The sequence below is a fragment of the Ambystoma mexicanum genome, chromosome 4p (assembly GCF_040938575.1).
Source record: "Ambystoma mexicanum isolate Mex_15411 chromosome 4p, UKY_AmexF1_1, whole genome shotgun sequence".
Lineage (NCBI taxonomy): Eukaryota > Metazoa > Chordata > Amphibia > Caudata > Ambystomatidae > Ambystoma > Ambystoma mexicanum.
The window spans coordinates 1,190,798,622-1,190,815,840 of NC_090927.1; the positions used below are offsets into that span (position 1 = coordinate 1,190,798,622).

At 48.2% G+C, this 17,219-nt stretch overlaps 1 protein-coding gene across 1 annotated transcript in view; it reads left to right on the forward strand.

The window, feature by feature from the left end:
* Positions 1–17,219, forward strand: part of ANAPC1 (anaphase promoting complex subunit 1) — a 2,053,226-nt gene that overhangs the window by 1,948,827 nt on the left and 87,180 nt on the right. The window contains exon 44 of the mRNA XM_069606837.1: positions 7,570–7,665. Coding sequence (XP_069462938.1) covers positions 7,570–7,665 — 96 coding nt within the window. The remainder of the gene's footprint in view (positions 1–7,569; positions 7,666–17,219) is intronic.

A 17,219-nucleotide genomic window follows, 5' to 3' on the forward strand; every position in this document is an offset into this window, starting at 1 on the left:
GGTGGGGGTTCGGTGGTTTGAAGTACCAGAGAGGAAGGGCTGGAACTTGCTAGGGATAAGTGGGGTGAACTGAAGGAAATAGAGATTGGGAGGGTGGTCTCAGGCTTGCAATCACTGAAGCAGTGATACTATGAGAAGTGGGACAAGGCGGATGCCCTGCTGGCGGCAAAACTCTGGGGTCAGAGAGCAGATCGTTGGGTGCGACCGGTGGAAGACTCCGGGGGGGGTGCATTTCAACACAGGGGAGGTCCACGATATTTTTGCCTGATTCTATGAGCAGTTATACAGGGTTGAGGGTGGTGTACTGGAGAAGGATTTGAATGGGTACCTGGGTGAAGTGCCCCTGCCACATTTAGGAGTGGGTGAAAAGACAGAGACACATGGTGAAGTTGTTTTAATAATATTTTGACCACAGGACAGGCATCCCCCCTCGTTTGGCAAGGCTATGATAACGGTGATACCCAAGGAGGGGGAAGGACCCTAGGAACTGTACATTGTATGGCCCCATATTGTTATTGAACGTGGACGCTAAGTTTCTTACCAGGATACTTGAAACGAGAATGGAGGGAGTGATTCCGCGACTGGTGCCCTCCGATCAGGTGGGGTTTATACAGGGGAGGCAGGGGGCCGATATCCTGTGAAAAACGTTGCACCTGATGGAGGCAGCAGTGAAGGAGATGGGCAACCCGGTGTTGGTGGTGTTGGACACAGAGGTGGTGTTCGACCGGGTGAACTGGTGCTTTCTCTATGGGTTATTAAGAAAATATGGATTTGGGAAGAGACTGCTGAGGGGTATTCGGGCCTTGGACACCTCCCCGGTAGTAGGGTGGTGGCCAATGGCAGACTGTCTAGAGCCATTAATCTGAAGAGAGGTATGAGCCATGGCTGCCCCCTCTCGCTGCTCCTCTTTGCACTCTTAATGGAGCTGCTAGTGGAGCAACTGAGACAGGCCTCACAGGTGGAAGGGAATAGGGTGGGGGAGAGGGAATTTTAAGTGTGACTCTATGCGGATGATGTTTTATTGCATTTGGTTAACCCGACAAGGTCAGTCCCGGCCGCATTAGAGATCATTGAGACGTACAGTGGGTACTCTGGTTTTAAACTGAACAAGGGCAAATCTGTTATCTTCCCCTTTGCAGAGGATGGTCATAGAGATTTGTAGGCCCTGAGACCTCTTGGGCTGGAAATTTTGGAGGAGAGGATGCAATATCTGGGGGTTACCCATGTTAGGCCGGGCTCGGATCTTGGAGAGGCCAATTATCCCCCTCTTTTCGGCAAATTGTCTAGTGAACTATCAGATTGAGGAAAGTGGGCACATTTCATGGATGGGTAGGCTGAATGTGCTGAAAATGAACTTATTGGCCAGAGTGTTGTATCACTTCCAGATGCTACCAGTTATGGCCCCAGAGGCCATATTACGGGAAGCTAACTCCCAGCTGCTGCGCTTCCTATGGCAGGAGCGGAAACCAAGGGTGGGCTATGCAACTTTGATTTTGCCCAAGGAGGAGGGGGGGCTGGGGTTCCCGGACCTGAAGTTGTACCACAGAGCAGTGCAAATGAGAGCAATGGTCCCATACCTGAGGGAGGACCGGGACAAACAAGGGGTTTTCTTAGATAATTTACACCTGCGCCCGGCAACAGTGGGAGAGTGGCTTTGGGTCCCGAAAAGGCGGCTACTGAAGAGGATTAGGAAACATAAGTACCTGGGGGTTTACTGGGAGGCTTGGGGTAAGGAGGCAGAAGGACATAAGATTACCACCTGGCCCTCGCCAATGAGCCATATTTGGGCACCGCCAGTGAGGGATGATATTCCTGAACTAGAAAAGTACAAGAAGTGGTTTGAGGAAGGACTTACTAGGGTGGGTCAGCTGTGGGTGAAGGGAAAGCTTATTGGGATACACAAGTTGGAAACGAGCTTGGGGATTGGGCCGTTGCCGGTCCTACTCTTTATGAGGTTAAAGGGAGTTTTTATGGCAGAGAAATGGAGGGACCGGATTCAATGAGACCTCACCCCTGTCAAAAAGGTATTAGGTCACGCCTGAATGGCAGGCCTTATAGCACTACTTTATAAAACTTTGGTGGAGTCGCTGGGTGGCTCGACAGAGGGGCTCAGGCAGAGATGGGAAAGGGTCCTGGGATTTGAGATAGATACACATCTGTGGTGGTTAATGTGCAGGAGGGCCTTCAAAACATCAATTGCCTGCCAGTATAAGCACCATTGGGTGAAGTTGCTGCATCAGTGGCAATACAACCCGGTGCAGCTTTCTAAAATGTTTTCTACTATGAGTCCTATGTGCTGGCATGGCTGCAGGGACAAGGCCCACTATTGGCACATGTGGTTGAAATGCCCTATGGTCCAGGTGTATTTTTACTGAAGTTCTGGGATGGATCAAGCTGGCAGGAGGAATCGAATGGGGGTTAGACCGTGGAGGAGTGGTTTTATTTGGTTTGGAGAAGCAGGATGGCTAGTGGCAACCCCTGCACCACATGTTGCATTTTTTATTACTAGCGGCTAGGGCATGCCTATTTAGACATTGGAAAAGAAAGGAACCTCCAAGCCCGAAGAGTGGTCCAGGGCAGCGAGAGACATTTATTTAATGGAGAGGCTATTCATGGGGCAGTGGGGACATGGAGGGGGAGTGGCTACAATTTTGCGCTCACTTTATAAAATGAGGTGTGGGGGCAAATATGAATTGAGTGGTGGTTCTGTACTGGCCAGGATCAAGTGGAGAGCCATGGGAGGTTTAAAACTTAATGTTTACAAAGACTGTATAAGGGGCCAAATCTGACATTTATGGCGTGTAGATTCACCAGTGCCGTTGAGGGGTTAGTGTGTTGGGGGAGGCTGATGTTGGGGCTGGGGGGTCCTGGGGCAGGCTGGGGAGAGGGGAACTATTGCAAGAACCTGTGTTTGAAGTAAAATCTTCGGGACTGACACCCCCTGGATTGTTTTGAATCTTTCGGTGCTGTTTTCAAAATCAATAAAACTAAATTTTCAACAAAAAAGTAAGTAATGTATGGGTGGAAGATCGTATCCATCAGACAAAAACATGACCAAATAGAAGTTGTTCTCCCATTACCCCAGCCCTGTTGAAGTTAGACAAGCATTTCAATGTCTCTGGATCCTCACTGAAACGTTGAAAAATGAAGACCTATGTATATGACTAAAATCAGAAAATAACCTTGGATGTGATCCATCAGGAGTATTGACATCCTAGTGCAACAAAACAGACTGGGTACTTTTTGGCATGGTTGCCAGCTAGTCAGATTGACTGATGCTTCTTCTAAAAATGTACTGAGTAAGCCAGGCTCACCACAACACTACACCCTTTACATAGATTAACACTTTTAAGATGGATTTATAAAATCAGACCCTGTAGGGAGGATTTTAGGAGGCCACTCTATTCATGGTAACCTGGGAAGACACATATGTCAACCAAAACCCAATCAAAGTAGGTGGATGTGCAGTCAAGGCTTAGTCTCGGGAAAAGTGTGAGAGTGGTCTAGGGATACAATGCACCCACACAGAACAATACCAATGATCCAAGTTAGTACATGAAAATACACTTATTAGGAATTTCTAAACACACTAAGCATAAGAAATCACAGGTTAGTATTGTATTGAAAAACATAGCTTATATATTCAGTTAAGAGATATTATATACAAGTAGCCAACAGGTAAGTAAATGTAGGGGGGGAAAGTTAGATAGCGGGAACAGGGTTGTGATCATTCTATCTTATGAAGTCCAGCCCTAAGATGTATGGGGCCTTTTGTCCAAAAGTAACAAGTTCCTCTATGGTTTCTCTAGTTAGGGTATTTCAGAACTGTTGCTGTCGTGGTGATTGAAAAGTTCTTTAAAGTAAGCTAAGTATTGTGAGAAACCTGAAGGTGTCTCATTCGCTAGTGCCCAGGGATCTGTCATCCAGGTGGCGAGGACACAACCATCGCTATTGGATCCAGTTCCTGGAGATGGATCAGTGTGGGAGGATCACCTGGGTGAGGGCTCTTCGGGGAGTGGAAGTGGGACATACAGGGTAAGAGGTGGTACCCCCTTCCTTATGACACCTTTTCCCCATCCTACCCTGTAGAATATCTAGAACCTCAACCTCCCGCCTTTCTTGACACAAACACTTTATCACTGTCCGACTACCATGAAAGACCAAGGACGAACACCAGAGCTGTATACCTGACATGTCCTAACACAAGGGTCAGGCTGAGTCAGGCAATTGCTGATAATTACACACACCTTACTTCCCTTGCATTTCCCCATTGGGATAAACGGTGGAGCATGAAAGCACTCTCTCAGCAAGGCCAAATGCATGAGGAAGCAGCTATTTCAGGGTGGCAGTTCAAACGGAGGAGAAAGGCGGTGACACCTGAAAGGACGACAAGGAGGGAATTGCCCTTGTCCTTTTCAACCCAGACCCTCAGAGCCTCCGAAAAGGGAAACTGTAAAACCGGGAATTGCATCTAGCGAATGGTGCGAAGGATGTCAGCGGTACATGGGACCCTCACGCACTGATAATAGACAGGACTGTGTTGGGCTCAAGGTTTGCGAAGAGCAACATTATTTGAAGAAAGAAGACTAATGGACAAAGGTCCTTTGAAAGTCAAATTGGTATAAGAGTTAGAGTGGCCACTCAATCAAAGGACTCTGACTGGTATCCCGCTCCTGAACAAGGAGAATGTTGTAAAACTGGGAAATCAAAGTGATCCTGCAGCGGGTTATGTTGAATCCTGTGTACAGTCGAAAGTCTAGCGTTGTTGTAGAAACTACAGTATCAAGAGGCCTCAGGGGAGGTCGGCGTGAGGTGTCAAAGTGGTCATCTGAGGATCAAGCCAAACCCCTTGTACAATCGAAAGTCTTTGGCACGTTGTGGAGGCAAATGTGAACCCGACTGAGGGACACCAAGTGAAAGCTAAACAAAGTGAACTGTGTAAATGGTGCAAGTATGAAACTCGACTGAGAGATGCCTGCAAATTAGGGTAAACAGTAATCCATGCGAGAACATTGAGGTGATAAAACTGTGTGAAGCCTGACTCAGGGCTTAAGGGAAAGCCTGACTGGGGCTGAGACCCAGGCTTGGGCAAGAGAAGAACCTAAAGGGTCTAGAATTACTTTCTTTAGAATTGTGTTAAAATTGCATATTGCGCATTTTGGCAAATGTGAACCCGACTGAGGGATGCCTGTGAATTAGGGTGAGCAGTTAGACACCCATGAACATTGTGACAAGTGTGAACCCGACTGAGTGATGTCCACAGTAAGTGGTTGGCCTGAGCCTGACTGAAGGAGGCTAACTTTGAAGAAGTATCTGAGCCCAGCTGAGGGGGATCCAAGGGTGACGAGTAATTACCTGACATGAAGATTAGCAGAAGGAACATTTGTCTTGTTGTTAATGGCATATCAGGCCCTCAGAAACAAGAGACTTTGCATGAAAGAGACTTGGACACAGAAGATCCCGATATTGAGAAAAGGAACTGTAACCTCGTGCTGGAGAAGCCTAGGAGTGTGCTGTGCTCAAGAATCCCGCCTTGTCCCGTGCTAAAATCGTGGGGAAGGGAGACCCTGACCATAACATCCTGATTTATCATTGTAGCATAGCGGTAAGTATTGTCAATATGTTTTTAGTATAGGCCCTTTTCATTTGACTAGACTTCACTTCGACTGTATTATTATTTGATGGTCGTAGCTTGCTCACATCTTAGATTTAGGTTTAGATTAGGCGTTTATCTCATCCATTTTACAGTTTAATAAACACCCTTGAACTCTGATCGCTTGTGTCTGTCTTACTTTGAAACCATGCCTTCCTTACAGTGTCCTGAAAGTATTCAAAGCAGCCTAGCAATAGAATGCATCCCCTACAACAAAATTCACACACTGTCATGCCCTTTAGTTATTGAAATACAAATGGTAGCCAATGTGGCATCTAGTTGCAGTCACACAATACATTAATATATATATTTAAAAGCAGATAGAAAGTTTGTTTACATTTTGTATTCTAACAACATGCCAAGTGAGTGAAATATGACAAATATTTGTCCTTGGCATTGGGCTTTCCACACTGCTTAAGAACAGACTGCACCTCTACATTAAGGTCTTTGGCTGCAGGTTTTCGAGATCTTTTTGGCTTGTACAAGGTAAACAAAAATGTCCTCCATTCAGTAATTCTCTGTTGTTTCCCAACATACCATATCACACTTGCTAGTTAATTTGGCCACCGTCTCAGATCAGTGTCATCTACAGAGCGTCCTTATGTTGTGCATCCAGTGAACGCTGCGTACCTGAGCTTCCTGGAGGTGTTCGTGGAGGAGTAGCTTCCTGGAGGTGTTCGTGGAGGAGTAGCCAGTCAGTTTGGTAGGTGGATGAAACGAAGTTGGGTGACTAAAGGAACCATCCCCACTCCGACCTGTGCAACACAAGGTCGAAAGGGAACCGGCTCCCGGCGCCACGGATGGGTACTTCCCTGATTTTACCGTGACGCCAGGACAGTGCTAGCATTGGCAGGGAAGGCCGTCTTCTGACTTTTAGAATGCTGGACTGGTTGTTGGCCACGATCTTGAGCAGGCCATAGGAGATGATCAGTCTTCTGAGGCGGAGGTACCCAAGCTGAGACAGAGGTGAGGTAATGACTGGCAAAGGTAGGTATGTCCTGGGCAAAGACTGCAGACAAGGAACAACCAGGGTAGGCAACAGATTGGGAATCCCAAGGTAGCTGAGCAGGGACCCAGGAAGCCAGAGCGATGGATGAGCCAGGAAATAGGAGGGGGCCAGGGAACCAAGGAAGAAGGGTACCTGAGAAGCCAAGGGGGGGCCAGGAACCCAAGAGGAAGGAAGGCAAGACCAAGGAACCAGGGAGGAGCCAAGGACAAGGGAATAAGAGCTGGAGCAGGAATAGCATCAATCTGGCAAGCAGAAATGCCAAGGAGCGAAGCGGAGGGTCAGGAACCAAACCGTGAGACGCGTTTAGTTCCTGATCCAATCTCCTGATGAAGGCCGCCAAGAGTAAGGCTTGACGAGCAAGCCCTGCATTCCCCGGTCTGCGCATGCGGGCGGCCTCAGAACGAGGCTCGGAATGCAAGTCTGTGCACTGAGCCCTGACTGAATATCGCATGCGCGGAAGGCCGAACGCGGCCGATTGCACATGCTCAAACCAAAAACATCATCAGCCAGGGTAATGGAGGTCGCGAGGAAACGTGGCCTCCAGAAATGAAACTGAGGGTAAACCCTCCAGGTCTGCAAGCTGCGAGAGCGGCCACCCGGATCCACCCACTGGGTAGGTGTCCTAACACCTTAGAGGTGCCGTGTCGATTGTACCCCATAGGTTTAGCACAAACCGAAACATGCTGCAAGAGTTGATCAAGAGGAATACTTTTTGGATCACAATGTAATCTAGCTTTGTCCATGAATGTCTGTGCTAATGTAATGTTTCACTTTCTATATTGTTGAAAGGTGTGCACAAAGCATAGTCGGTGTTTCACCTTGTTGTGCTGCATAGGCTGGTGTAGCACATTTCATGTACAAAAGCAGGAATATACAAATTGTGTATTAATGATTCTCTCTTCCACAGAAACAGGAAATGCTGGATCTCTTTTCTTCTATTCTGTATGAGTGTGTAACTCGTGAGAATCCAGAAATGATGCCTGCTTACATAGCAATTGATCAGGTAAGAGAGAAAAGCTGGAAAGTAAATCTAAAAATGCTATTTTACCAAACGCCAAAGATTGGGGAAAATACAGATTAAGCCCAATATGTGATGAGGAGGTGCTCAGTGATGACACTTAGAAAATACAATTAAAAAGAGATAATTACTGTACTTTGTTGAGACATTTGGCTATATCACTTTATTAACTCAGCCAGATGGTAGCTTTTTTGGTGCACATTGCCACTATCGTGGATCCAAAATCTCCCTGAGATGTGGTTAATACATCTGGGCAAGGGGTTGCCTCTTGCGTTTCTCAATAAAATGTCTGTCTTTCACTGGAGGGGTGGGTCTGTCTCTCTGTCTGTCCAAAACATGTGTTGGAATCTTGAGATTAAAGCAAGTTCATATGCTCCCAGACATGCATCATTGCCAGAGTACTGGTGGAAAGCAACTTGCCACACGACCCATCTGTTCAATCCTCCACATCCATGGTCTCCTGTTGTATTGTTTTAAAAAAAAAATGTTTTCATCATCAATCGCGGTTTATTCATATTTTCTTTTTTTAATTTTTTTTAACGAATGACAAATAAAAATAACCAATTAAAATCTCATTTAAAAATACTAAGCTAAAAATTGAAATGCATGTTGAACCAGTCACGTGCCATACAATATTGAAACAGAACATTCAATTAATTTCCTTTACCTATAAACCTTCAATTTACCAGCAATTGTGATTAATATAATTATCTAGCATAAGCCTTTGTATATTTTACTAGCAAATTACTAAACCGCATTTGCACCTGTGATGACGGGTACTGCAGTCGATCAGCTTGCTCGGATCTCAGACCTAATCCCACGATCGATGCCCACGTAACTAGCAAGCTGGAAGCTGCGATTCCCCGCAACTTGCCATCTTACCCCCACCTCCTCTTCCGTTGGTACTGTGCTTCACCCACCTCCCCCTTCTCCACATGCATGATAAATCTGCTGTCATAGCCACCACCCCCTCATCCCATGCTGCGTTCTGTTTCCATGGTGTATTTGAATTAATGGGACGCCCCGAGCATGTGACATGTTCATTCAAACAAATAGATTGCTATCAGCACTCTGGATTAAAAACCCAGGATCCTAATAGCAATAATATTCTTGCATGTGGCCAGGATCTGATGCTTATTGCACAGACCTATAACATGGGCCCCGGGCCATTACCACCTGATCCAGCCCACCGGCTCGGGAATTGTTGCTATATTAAACGTTGCATCATATTACGGTCAGCCTCACTTACTTTTCATCTTCCAAGCCCAACGCAAGTACTTTATCCATGCTGTAGATCACAAAAGATTGTGTTGTATGTTTACAGTCAACTAGCATGCTTGACACTAAATGCACATTTAAGCGTCTCAGGAATGCTAACGTACTTGGCCTTAATTGGCGTAGACCTTTAAAGAGGAAGTGGAATATGTCTACCTTTTTGTTCAAACACTAGGGGTAGGTACCCAACATGAGGTAGAAGCTGCCAATGATAATGTGTCCATGCACAACTTAATATACAGTGTCCTAGTCAAAACTGTTTCTATGCTATCCAAGTTGCCTTTACAGGTCACAGACTATTTTACCCATAGATGTAAAATCAGGAAACAATCAGGGTTGCATTTATTTGATCCCTCAAATGACACCTCAATTATTCAAACTGTCGTAAAGTTTCTTAGAGGATTGGTTAACGTGTTCCATCCTTGACAATTAATTCTTCCAGAGTGGGACTCTTTATGCCAGCTCCTGCTGAGCCTCTTCACTCCTGCCCTCTTATTCCATTGTCTAGGAAGGCTAGCGAGAGGTAAGCGCTGTCTTGCAAATCACCCTATGTACTATTTTCTCTTTTCGGGTTAGGCCGTCCTTATTTCCTAAGGTTGTCTCAGAGCTTGATTTGAATCCAAAAATATAGTTGCTACTTTTTTACCTCCACCTCATCTACCAAAAGAGGAACAGCTATTGATCTTGCTAGTTCTTAGGAAGGGTCTCCGCTTCTGTATCGCAAAAGCAAGCAAATTCTGGAAGGATGGCCAGATTTGTGTAGCTTTCACTGGGTAAGGCGAGGACAAACTATATCCAAGCAGCCAATGACAGAGAAATGTTCATAATGGATTCCTTCCTTCCACGTTTTCCTCATCTATGATATCCCATCCGCAGCACAGCTGATCTTCAAAAACGTTTCCACCGCCAGGGGGTGCAGCGCATCTCTGCATCTGCTTCGCCCGTCGCCTCTATGCTTCCCACGCCAGTAATGACATCGGGGTCAGTATATATTGAGGTGCAACCGTTTGTGGCCTCAGTTCCGTTTATTCGTCAAACTTTGCAGGCTTCAGGAACACATTATTCAAAATTTTGGGACACCATGCCCTATCTTTCAAAGGCTGCAGGGTTTAAGTCCTGCACGGATTGTGGTCCGCAGATGTCTGTATCCGATCCGTACAGGATATGTCTGTACTGCCTGGACGAAGATCATGACACCCAGGACTGTGTCTTGTGCCAGTCCCTGCACCCAAAGGCTCTCTGGGCGAGGTTGGCAAAGATCTTCACCTTCATCCGCAAGGAGAAGAAAGGTGAAGTTACGCGGGCTCATTTGAGGTTGGGCAGCACAGAATGCCGATCTAAGTAGAGGTTGCACCTGCGAAAGGAAAAGAAAAAGCAGCACCTCAAAAGGTCGCGTCCACCGAACCGATCTTCACACCAACATCATTCTTCATTATTTAAGAAACTGCGCTGCTCAAGGGAATCCCCCCAAAGGCAGCTGCTCCAGTACCTTTTCCTACCCAATCCTCCACCCAGGAGGAATTGGGAGACTTAGGCAGGAGACTTTCTAATGGAGTCCCCCCTCGGATTCCTCATCTATGATATCCTATCCATTGCGCAGCTTTACTTCTGAAAATGTTCTGCAGCCAGGGGATGCAGCCTGGCTCCCTTCTGCTCCTTCCGACGCATCTACGCGCCCTGTGTGAGACTTATCAGGGACAGTACATACTAAGGTGCCATGCCTCGTAATTTTTTTCCACACATAGTTTGCTTCAGGAACACACGTGTTGAGCTTTTTTGTGTTTTTAAGACGCCATGCCCAACTCTGCAAACGCCTCCAGCCTCCAGTTTTAGACAGTGTGCAGATTGCGACTGGCAGATGCTGGTATCCAATCTGCATTGGATTTGCCTCTATTTCTTTGACGAGTAGCATGACTCCCAGGACTGCAGGTACTGCCGGTCCATGAACCCGAGGACCCTAAGGAAACAGTTGGCGAAGATCTTAACCCCTGTCCACAAGGTGAAGGAGGAAGTTGTGCGATCTCATTCAAAGTTGTGCAGCATTCCAAGGAGAGGTCCCCATGCGCAAGAAGGTGGACAAGAAGAAGCACTGCAAAGGATCCAGCTCCCCAAGTGGATCCTCACACCAACATTCTTAGTCTTCTAAAAAGAAGAGCCCAATGGTCCAGGGACTCCCCAGAGAAGGCGGCTCAGGTCCCCTTTGCAACTCAATCCTCCACTCCGGGCGAATTTGAACAATTTAGCCTGAAGATATTAGAAATCTACGCCAACACACCAGAGGCCTCGGCCTCAGACTTTTGGCAGTAGCGCCGATGGCCAGAGCCTCTGGGCTGACTAGTCCTACTGTGTCCTCTGGCATCAGCAGGGTACTGGCTGTGGACCACTCCTGCATGCTTAGGGACTCAGGCCTGGGCCCAAATGAAGGATGAAGTTCTATAGTACCATCAGGCCCCGCCTTAGGGCATGAAGGTCTCAGCACCGGTTCCAACTTCGTCCTTGATGGTGCCGATCGTAGGCATCTGATCCCCAGAATATGCCACTGTTCCTTTGTAGCCCTTTATGTCTAAAATATATGACCTCTTTGGCGAAAAGGGGGAACATTTTCTCTTTGGGTTGGAACCTTTGGTCTCCAGGAAAAAGATGTACTTCCCAGAGGGATTATGAGGAAGGTGACGACATCTAAGACATCCAAAACATCCAAGGGTTGGGCCAGATGTCCCCTGAACTGGACATTCTTCCAGCTCCCACTACTGAAAAGCCTCTGGCATCTTTTCACAAATTGATGGCTTTGGTGGCCGATAAGTTGGGCATATCTGCTCCATCCGGCCCAAGATTCAATTTGACATAACTGACATCCTGGATGAAGGCACCAAAAGGGAAACTCTGCTACCATTTAATGTAGCAGTTAAGGCCCCAGTGTTAGAGGTGCAAGAGAGGCCTTCCTCTACACGTGCGGTTGATAAGGAGTTGTGACTGTGAACCTGAAGTCATCCACCTTCCCTTCTCTCCCCGTGACTAGGAGCGCAAGCGGCTGGATGCCTGAGGGAAGAGTGTTTTGGTGTCGGGCAGCCTCACCCTTTGCGCAATTACCTCTTGTACCCTGACAAAGCTTTTTGTTCAGTCTTTGGTCTATTGTAGCCAATGTAGCTGATCACATCTCTGTGGGGGAGATGCTGCAGTGCTTCCTATCTATGACCAATGATGGCAGGGGAAAGCCTCTTGTCAGATTTTACAATCGGGACTAGACACGGCTGATTGTGTCGGCAGATCCATGGCCACAAGTACTATGGTAAGGCGTCACTTCTGGATGAGGATGTCTGGTTTCGCACACAGTGTCCAGGGTAAGCTCTTGGACATGCCTTTTGGTGGACAGAACCTGTTTGGGGCTAAAGCCGATTATGCCCTCCAGAGGTTCCAATCATCTAAGGTTGCGACAAAGTCATCGGGTCTGGCCTTACAGCAACCCTATGCACCTTCTGCGAGGGGTCGGGGTTTCGTTCCTCAGCCTCCTATGTCCCAGAGGTTGATGCCGGGCAGCCCTGGGAAAGACTGCAAGGCAGACCCTACAAGCGGGGAAGGGGTAGAGGTATGCCCAGATGAGGAGGAGCACCGGCAGCCACTGTCCACAAAGCGCCACAAGGTGCAAAAACTCTTCTTTTTGTCACAAATATCTGTGGGCAGAGGGCTCTCCCTGTTTAGCTCGTAATGGTCCATGACCTTGACCGATGCTTGGACCTTGCAGGCCATTCGACAGGTCTACTGTCTCCCTTTCATGCAACACCCCCATGGACCATGGCCCTCACTACAGCCCCTAGTCCCGGACTCTATCTTCTTGGAGGTGGTCCATCAGCTTCTGTCAAAGAGTGGAACAGAGTTGGTGCTGTGCTCGGAATGGGACAGAGGTTGGTACTCCCCATACTTCCTGGTTTCCTAGAAAGGGGAGGACTCCGTCCCATCCTTGACCTCCGGGCCTTGGACAAGTTCCTGACGAAAGACAAATTCAAGATCGCAACCATGAGGGAGATTCTGCAGGCTCTGCAATCCCAGGACTGGTTGGTGTCACTGGACCTTCAGGGTGCCTATTTTTGCATGCCTGCCGATCCACCAGAAGAATAAGTGATTAGTAAGGTTTGTCATCAGGGACACACATTATCAGTTGAGGGGGCTTGCCTTTGGCCTCAACTGCGTTCCTCGGGTATTCACCAAGCTGTTAGTGTTGCGGCGCACCTCAGAAGATCCAGCATCTTCGTATTCCCATAATTGGGCCAACTGGCTGATCCAAGGGCAGTCTCTAGAGCAAGTTCCGAGGCACCTCAAGGTCACTTGCTCTCTGCCTCATAGCCTGGGCTTCTCCCTGATTTTACAGAAGTCCCACAACACACCAATGCCGAGGCTCCAATGTATCAGGGCAGTCCTGGTCATTCGGTCTGGGATGGCATTAGAGGAGAATCTCCAGCATGCTGCAGGTGGTCCTACTGTTCCATAACTCAAGCAGTCTTACAGCATCAGCCTTCGTCTGCCTCCTGGGGTCTCATGGCTTCCTGTATTTTCCTGGTGCCAGATGCCACACTTCGGATACAATGGGCCTCATTATGAACCTGCCGGTCTTGAAACAACGCTGGTGGTAAATCCGCTGCCACCTTTGTTTCCGGACCGGCTGATTCAAAGTTCTGCACACGGGAGGTGTCACTCCCGTCAGGTTTGACCTGGCGGGATTAACGCCACCCGCCTGCAGACGGAAATGGACACACCGGCTCTGTCATAGACGGAACCAGTGTTTCCATTGTCCCCATCCCCATGGAGTCCTAGACTCCATGGGAATGGTAATTTATGGAATTTCGCCTCCGGAATTACCGGGTCACCGGGGTTGTAATGCCCCGTGATTCCGGCAGTCACGCAGGCGAATTGGTATTTCGGGTCTGGCGGCAGCCTGCAGGTTTTTCCGGCACGGCTACCGCCAGACTCATAATGAGGCCCCATTGCCTTTAGTGGCTTCTGAGAATCCGGTGGTCACAAGGTTTCGACAAGTCGTCGGATGGCCTATGAGTATCGTGGACAGTGGCCAACAACCTCTCTTGGTTAGCCAACAAGGAGACCGTGATGGTGGGGGAACCTTTCTGGCCACCCTGGCCAGAAGCTCAGGTGGTCACGAATGCTTAATTGAAAGGCTGGGGTACTCACTGCGGGGATCTGCAGGTGAGCGGTCTTTGGTGCCAGGTGATATGTCACTGGCATATGAACTTGTTGTGGTTGCAGACTGTCAGTCTAACCCTGACAGCTTTTGCGCCTTCTTGCAGGAAAAATGTCCTGATCCTGACAGATAACACAGGGTCCATGCTCAACCAGCAGGGAGGTGTTCGGTCACTGCCTCTGTGCAGGGAGGCCATGCGGCTGTGGTTCTGGTTACTGAAGAGCAAGATCTCCATCTCTGCAGCCCATCTGGCAGAGCACATTATCACATGAATGGGAGATCGGTGCAGAGGTCATTGTACAGATCTTCAAACTTTGCGATTTGTCACTAGACCTTCTTGCAACAAAGGAAAATGTGAACTGTTCTCCTCAAGGGAGTTTCCCCTGAGGTGGGCGTTGGAAATGTATTCCTGAAGAAGTGAGTCTATGTCCTCCCTGATTTCAGTCATCCCCTGGGTTCCCAGGATGTTAAAGAGGTGTTGGTTCTACCTGGTATTAATTGCCCTGGGTTGAGCTGGAATGTTCAAGTACCCGGCCCTACTGGAGTTGGCCATTTGCCGACTTCCTCAGAGGACAGATCTCTTTTTCCAATCAGAAGGCTCAGTGCTTCACCGAAACCCAGTATATCACAATCTACATGTATTTAGCATTTGAGTTATTAGTAACCTATATGGGCAAATGTTGTCCATATAGTGAAGAAACATTGAGTGTCACTAGTCTGTAGTTCGTCTCCCATGGTACTGTTTCTAATTGCTGGATGACATGTTTGGTGTAACGTATATATGGTGCCAATCCGGATACCAGAGGTTATAGATGTTGGTCTTTGTTTTAGGTTGCAAACACATTGGATTGATTTAACCCTCCTGATGAACCACTATTAATATTTGGTGGAGAAACACGTGTCGGGACTTTTTCTTTTAATGCAATTTATAACTAAATAAAATAGATCTGGCGCAACTATATGGATTCTCCTTTTCTTTCTGTTGGCTTTGCCCCTAATGCCAGCAAAAAATGCCATGCCACTTTAAGAAAGTTTTACTCATGTTGGATGTGCCCTTCATGCCACTAAAATTAATGCCTGCCACAGTAAGAAAAAATTTTCTTTGCTTGCTGCAAAAATGTACCTCCTCCCCAATGTAAGAACACTCAGGTTGGCTTTCCCTAAATATGTGTAAAAATGATGTGCTACAGCGAGCATATATGCCCTAGCTAGCTGCACAAATGTACCCATCAACCCCCAGGTAAGAACACTCAGGTTGGCTTTGTCCTAAACACCAGTAACAAACATTCTATGCCCCAGTAATAAAATGGGACCTTGCTGACTAGGTCAATGTAGCGCCCCTGCCCCATTAAGAAGCCTGCTTCCCTCCCTTGTCACACGCAAGCATGCACATTCATAAGGCACATAGGCTTTTATTCATTCGTACACCAAAAGAAATACACTCTATCTCTATCTCTGTCACATGTGCACTTTCCAACACAAACCCTTACAAGTTTGCATACACATACAAATACATACAGACTTCACTGCAGACCTGGTCTGGACTCCAGACACCACCCATCACATGCTGCCTGTCATAATGGTCCTTTCGGCTCCTGCAGAGCATGCAACAGAAACTAGGAAGCAGGGAGAACGTCATGGTACCTGCACGGGTGAAGTGGAACTGGAGTGTCTTCATTTAGACAGCTCTGGGCCTCTGAATGTGTGGGGAGGCACAGGAACAACCCCTACACATATTCAGCCCTGCAGTACACCAAGCTGCAACCAAATTGGTTGTGCATGGTTGGGGAAGCCAAATATTCCAACCTTTCATTGCCCATTGAGAATGTGCGCTGGGGGTACTAGTCCTGTGTCAAAGCCAGCCCAGCAGCGCATACTCCGCTGCAAGAATAAACTCAGGACGCACTCAGTGTTTACACTGAGTTGGCTGGCTCAGTTGATGGATGACTCCTCCATAAAAGGTGGCGCATTTCTCCAGCATGGGGTCTGGCATGGATTCACATGCTCATGAATATTCCCCGTCGTCAGGCTGGGAATCCTCGGTAAAGAAAAAACCAGTATCAGTTTCGTTTCTGATCTGTCTTTCGTAGTAGTAACCAATCACTGATCTCTGCGTCATACTGACCACAGCCAATGACTGCCGTCTACCTAAGCCCCGCCTCTGTCAGCCATCTTCAGATTTTTACCGCACGTTCAAGTGTTGGGATCCTCGTGCTATTGCTCTCGAGCGTTAGTGCTATTTTTTCACGTTTTTTCTCAAAAACTTCAATTTTTTCGGTCAAAAAGAGCCTCAAGCTCCACCGATTCTTCATCCGATCAACAGGGACCCGTGTCGGATTCGTCTACGCCCCTCAAGGGTGAAGATTTCATCGAGCTACGCTTTTGGAGGACTCAAGAAATTTCTCAGGCCCATCTCGGACATGGCCCAGGAGAAGGGAAGCTCGACGCCCGGAAAGCTGTTCAGGGTCTGCCCTGGATGCCAGCTTCAGAATGTCTTTAAGGAGGACGAACACTCCTTTTGTCTTTACTGCCTACATGAGGACAAGATGCACGTGGAGAAGGACTGTGCGTTTTGCGGCAACATGTCGGAGCAGACCATGAAGGACCGCCATCAACGTCTCGCCAACTGGCTGGAAGGGAAGAGCCCGTCAGGCGAGAAGAAGAGGAAGAAATCCGAGCGGTCTTCTAAGACCTTTGAGGACGCCCCGGCGACGGGGGTCGAACACAAGGCCAAGCACCGCGAGTCCGCTGGCACCGGGAGCGCCGAACGGTCGGGCTCTATGGGCGCCAGGCAGGGCGCATCCTCCCCGGCACCATCAACCACGAGCCAACGCTCTGGTTCGGGTAAGAGGAAGGCCGAGCACCCAGAAGAAGCTCCTGGAGAGGCCCCGGTCGAGCTCGAAGGCCCCATTGGAGGGAGAGCGAGGCAGTGTCCCCCCCCCCTAAGGAGAAGGCGGTGAGCGCACCTAAGGTGGTGAAAGCCTTAATCCATCCGGCCAAGGCCTCTATCGAGACAGTCGCGGCGGCCCTGGCTCAGCCTGTGGAGGCTACACCAGTGGTGGCGACCTCGGGG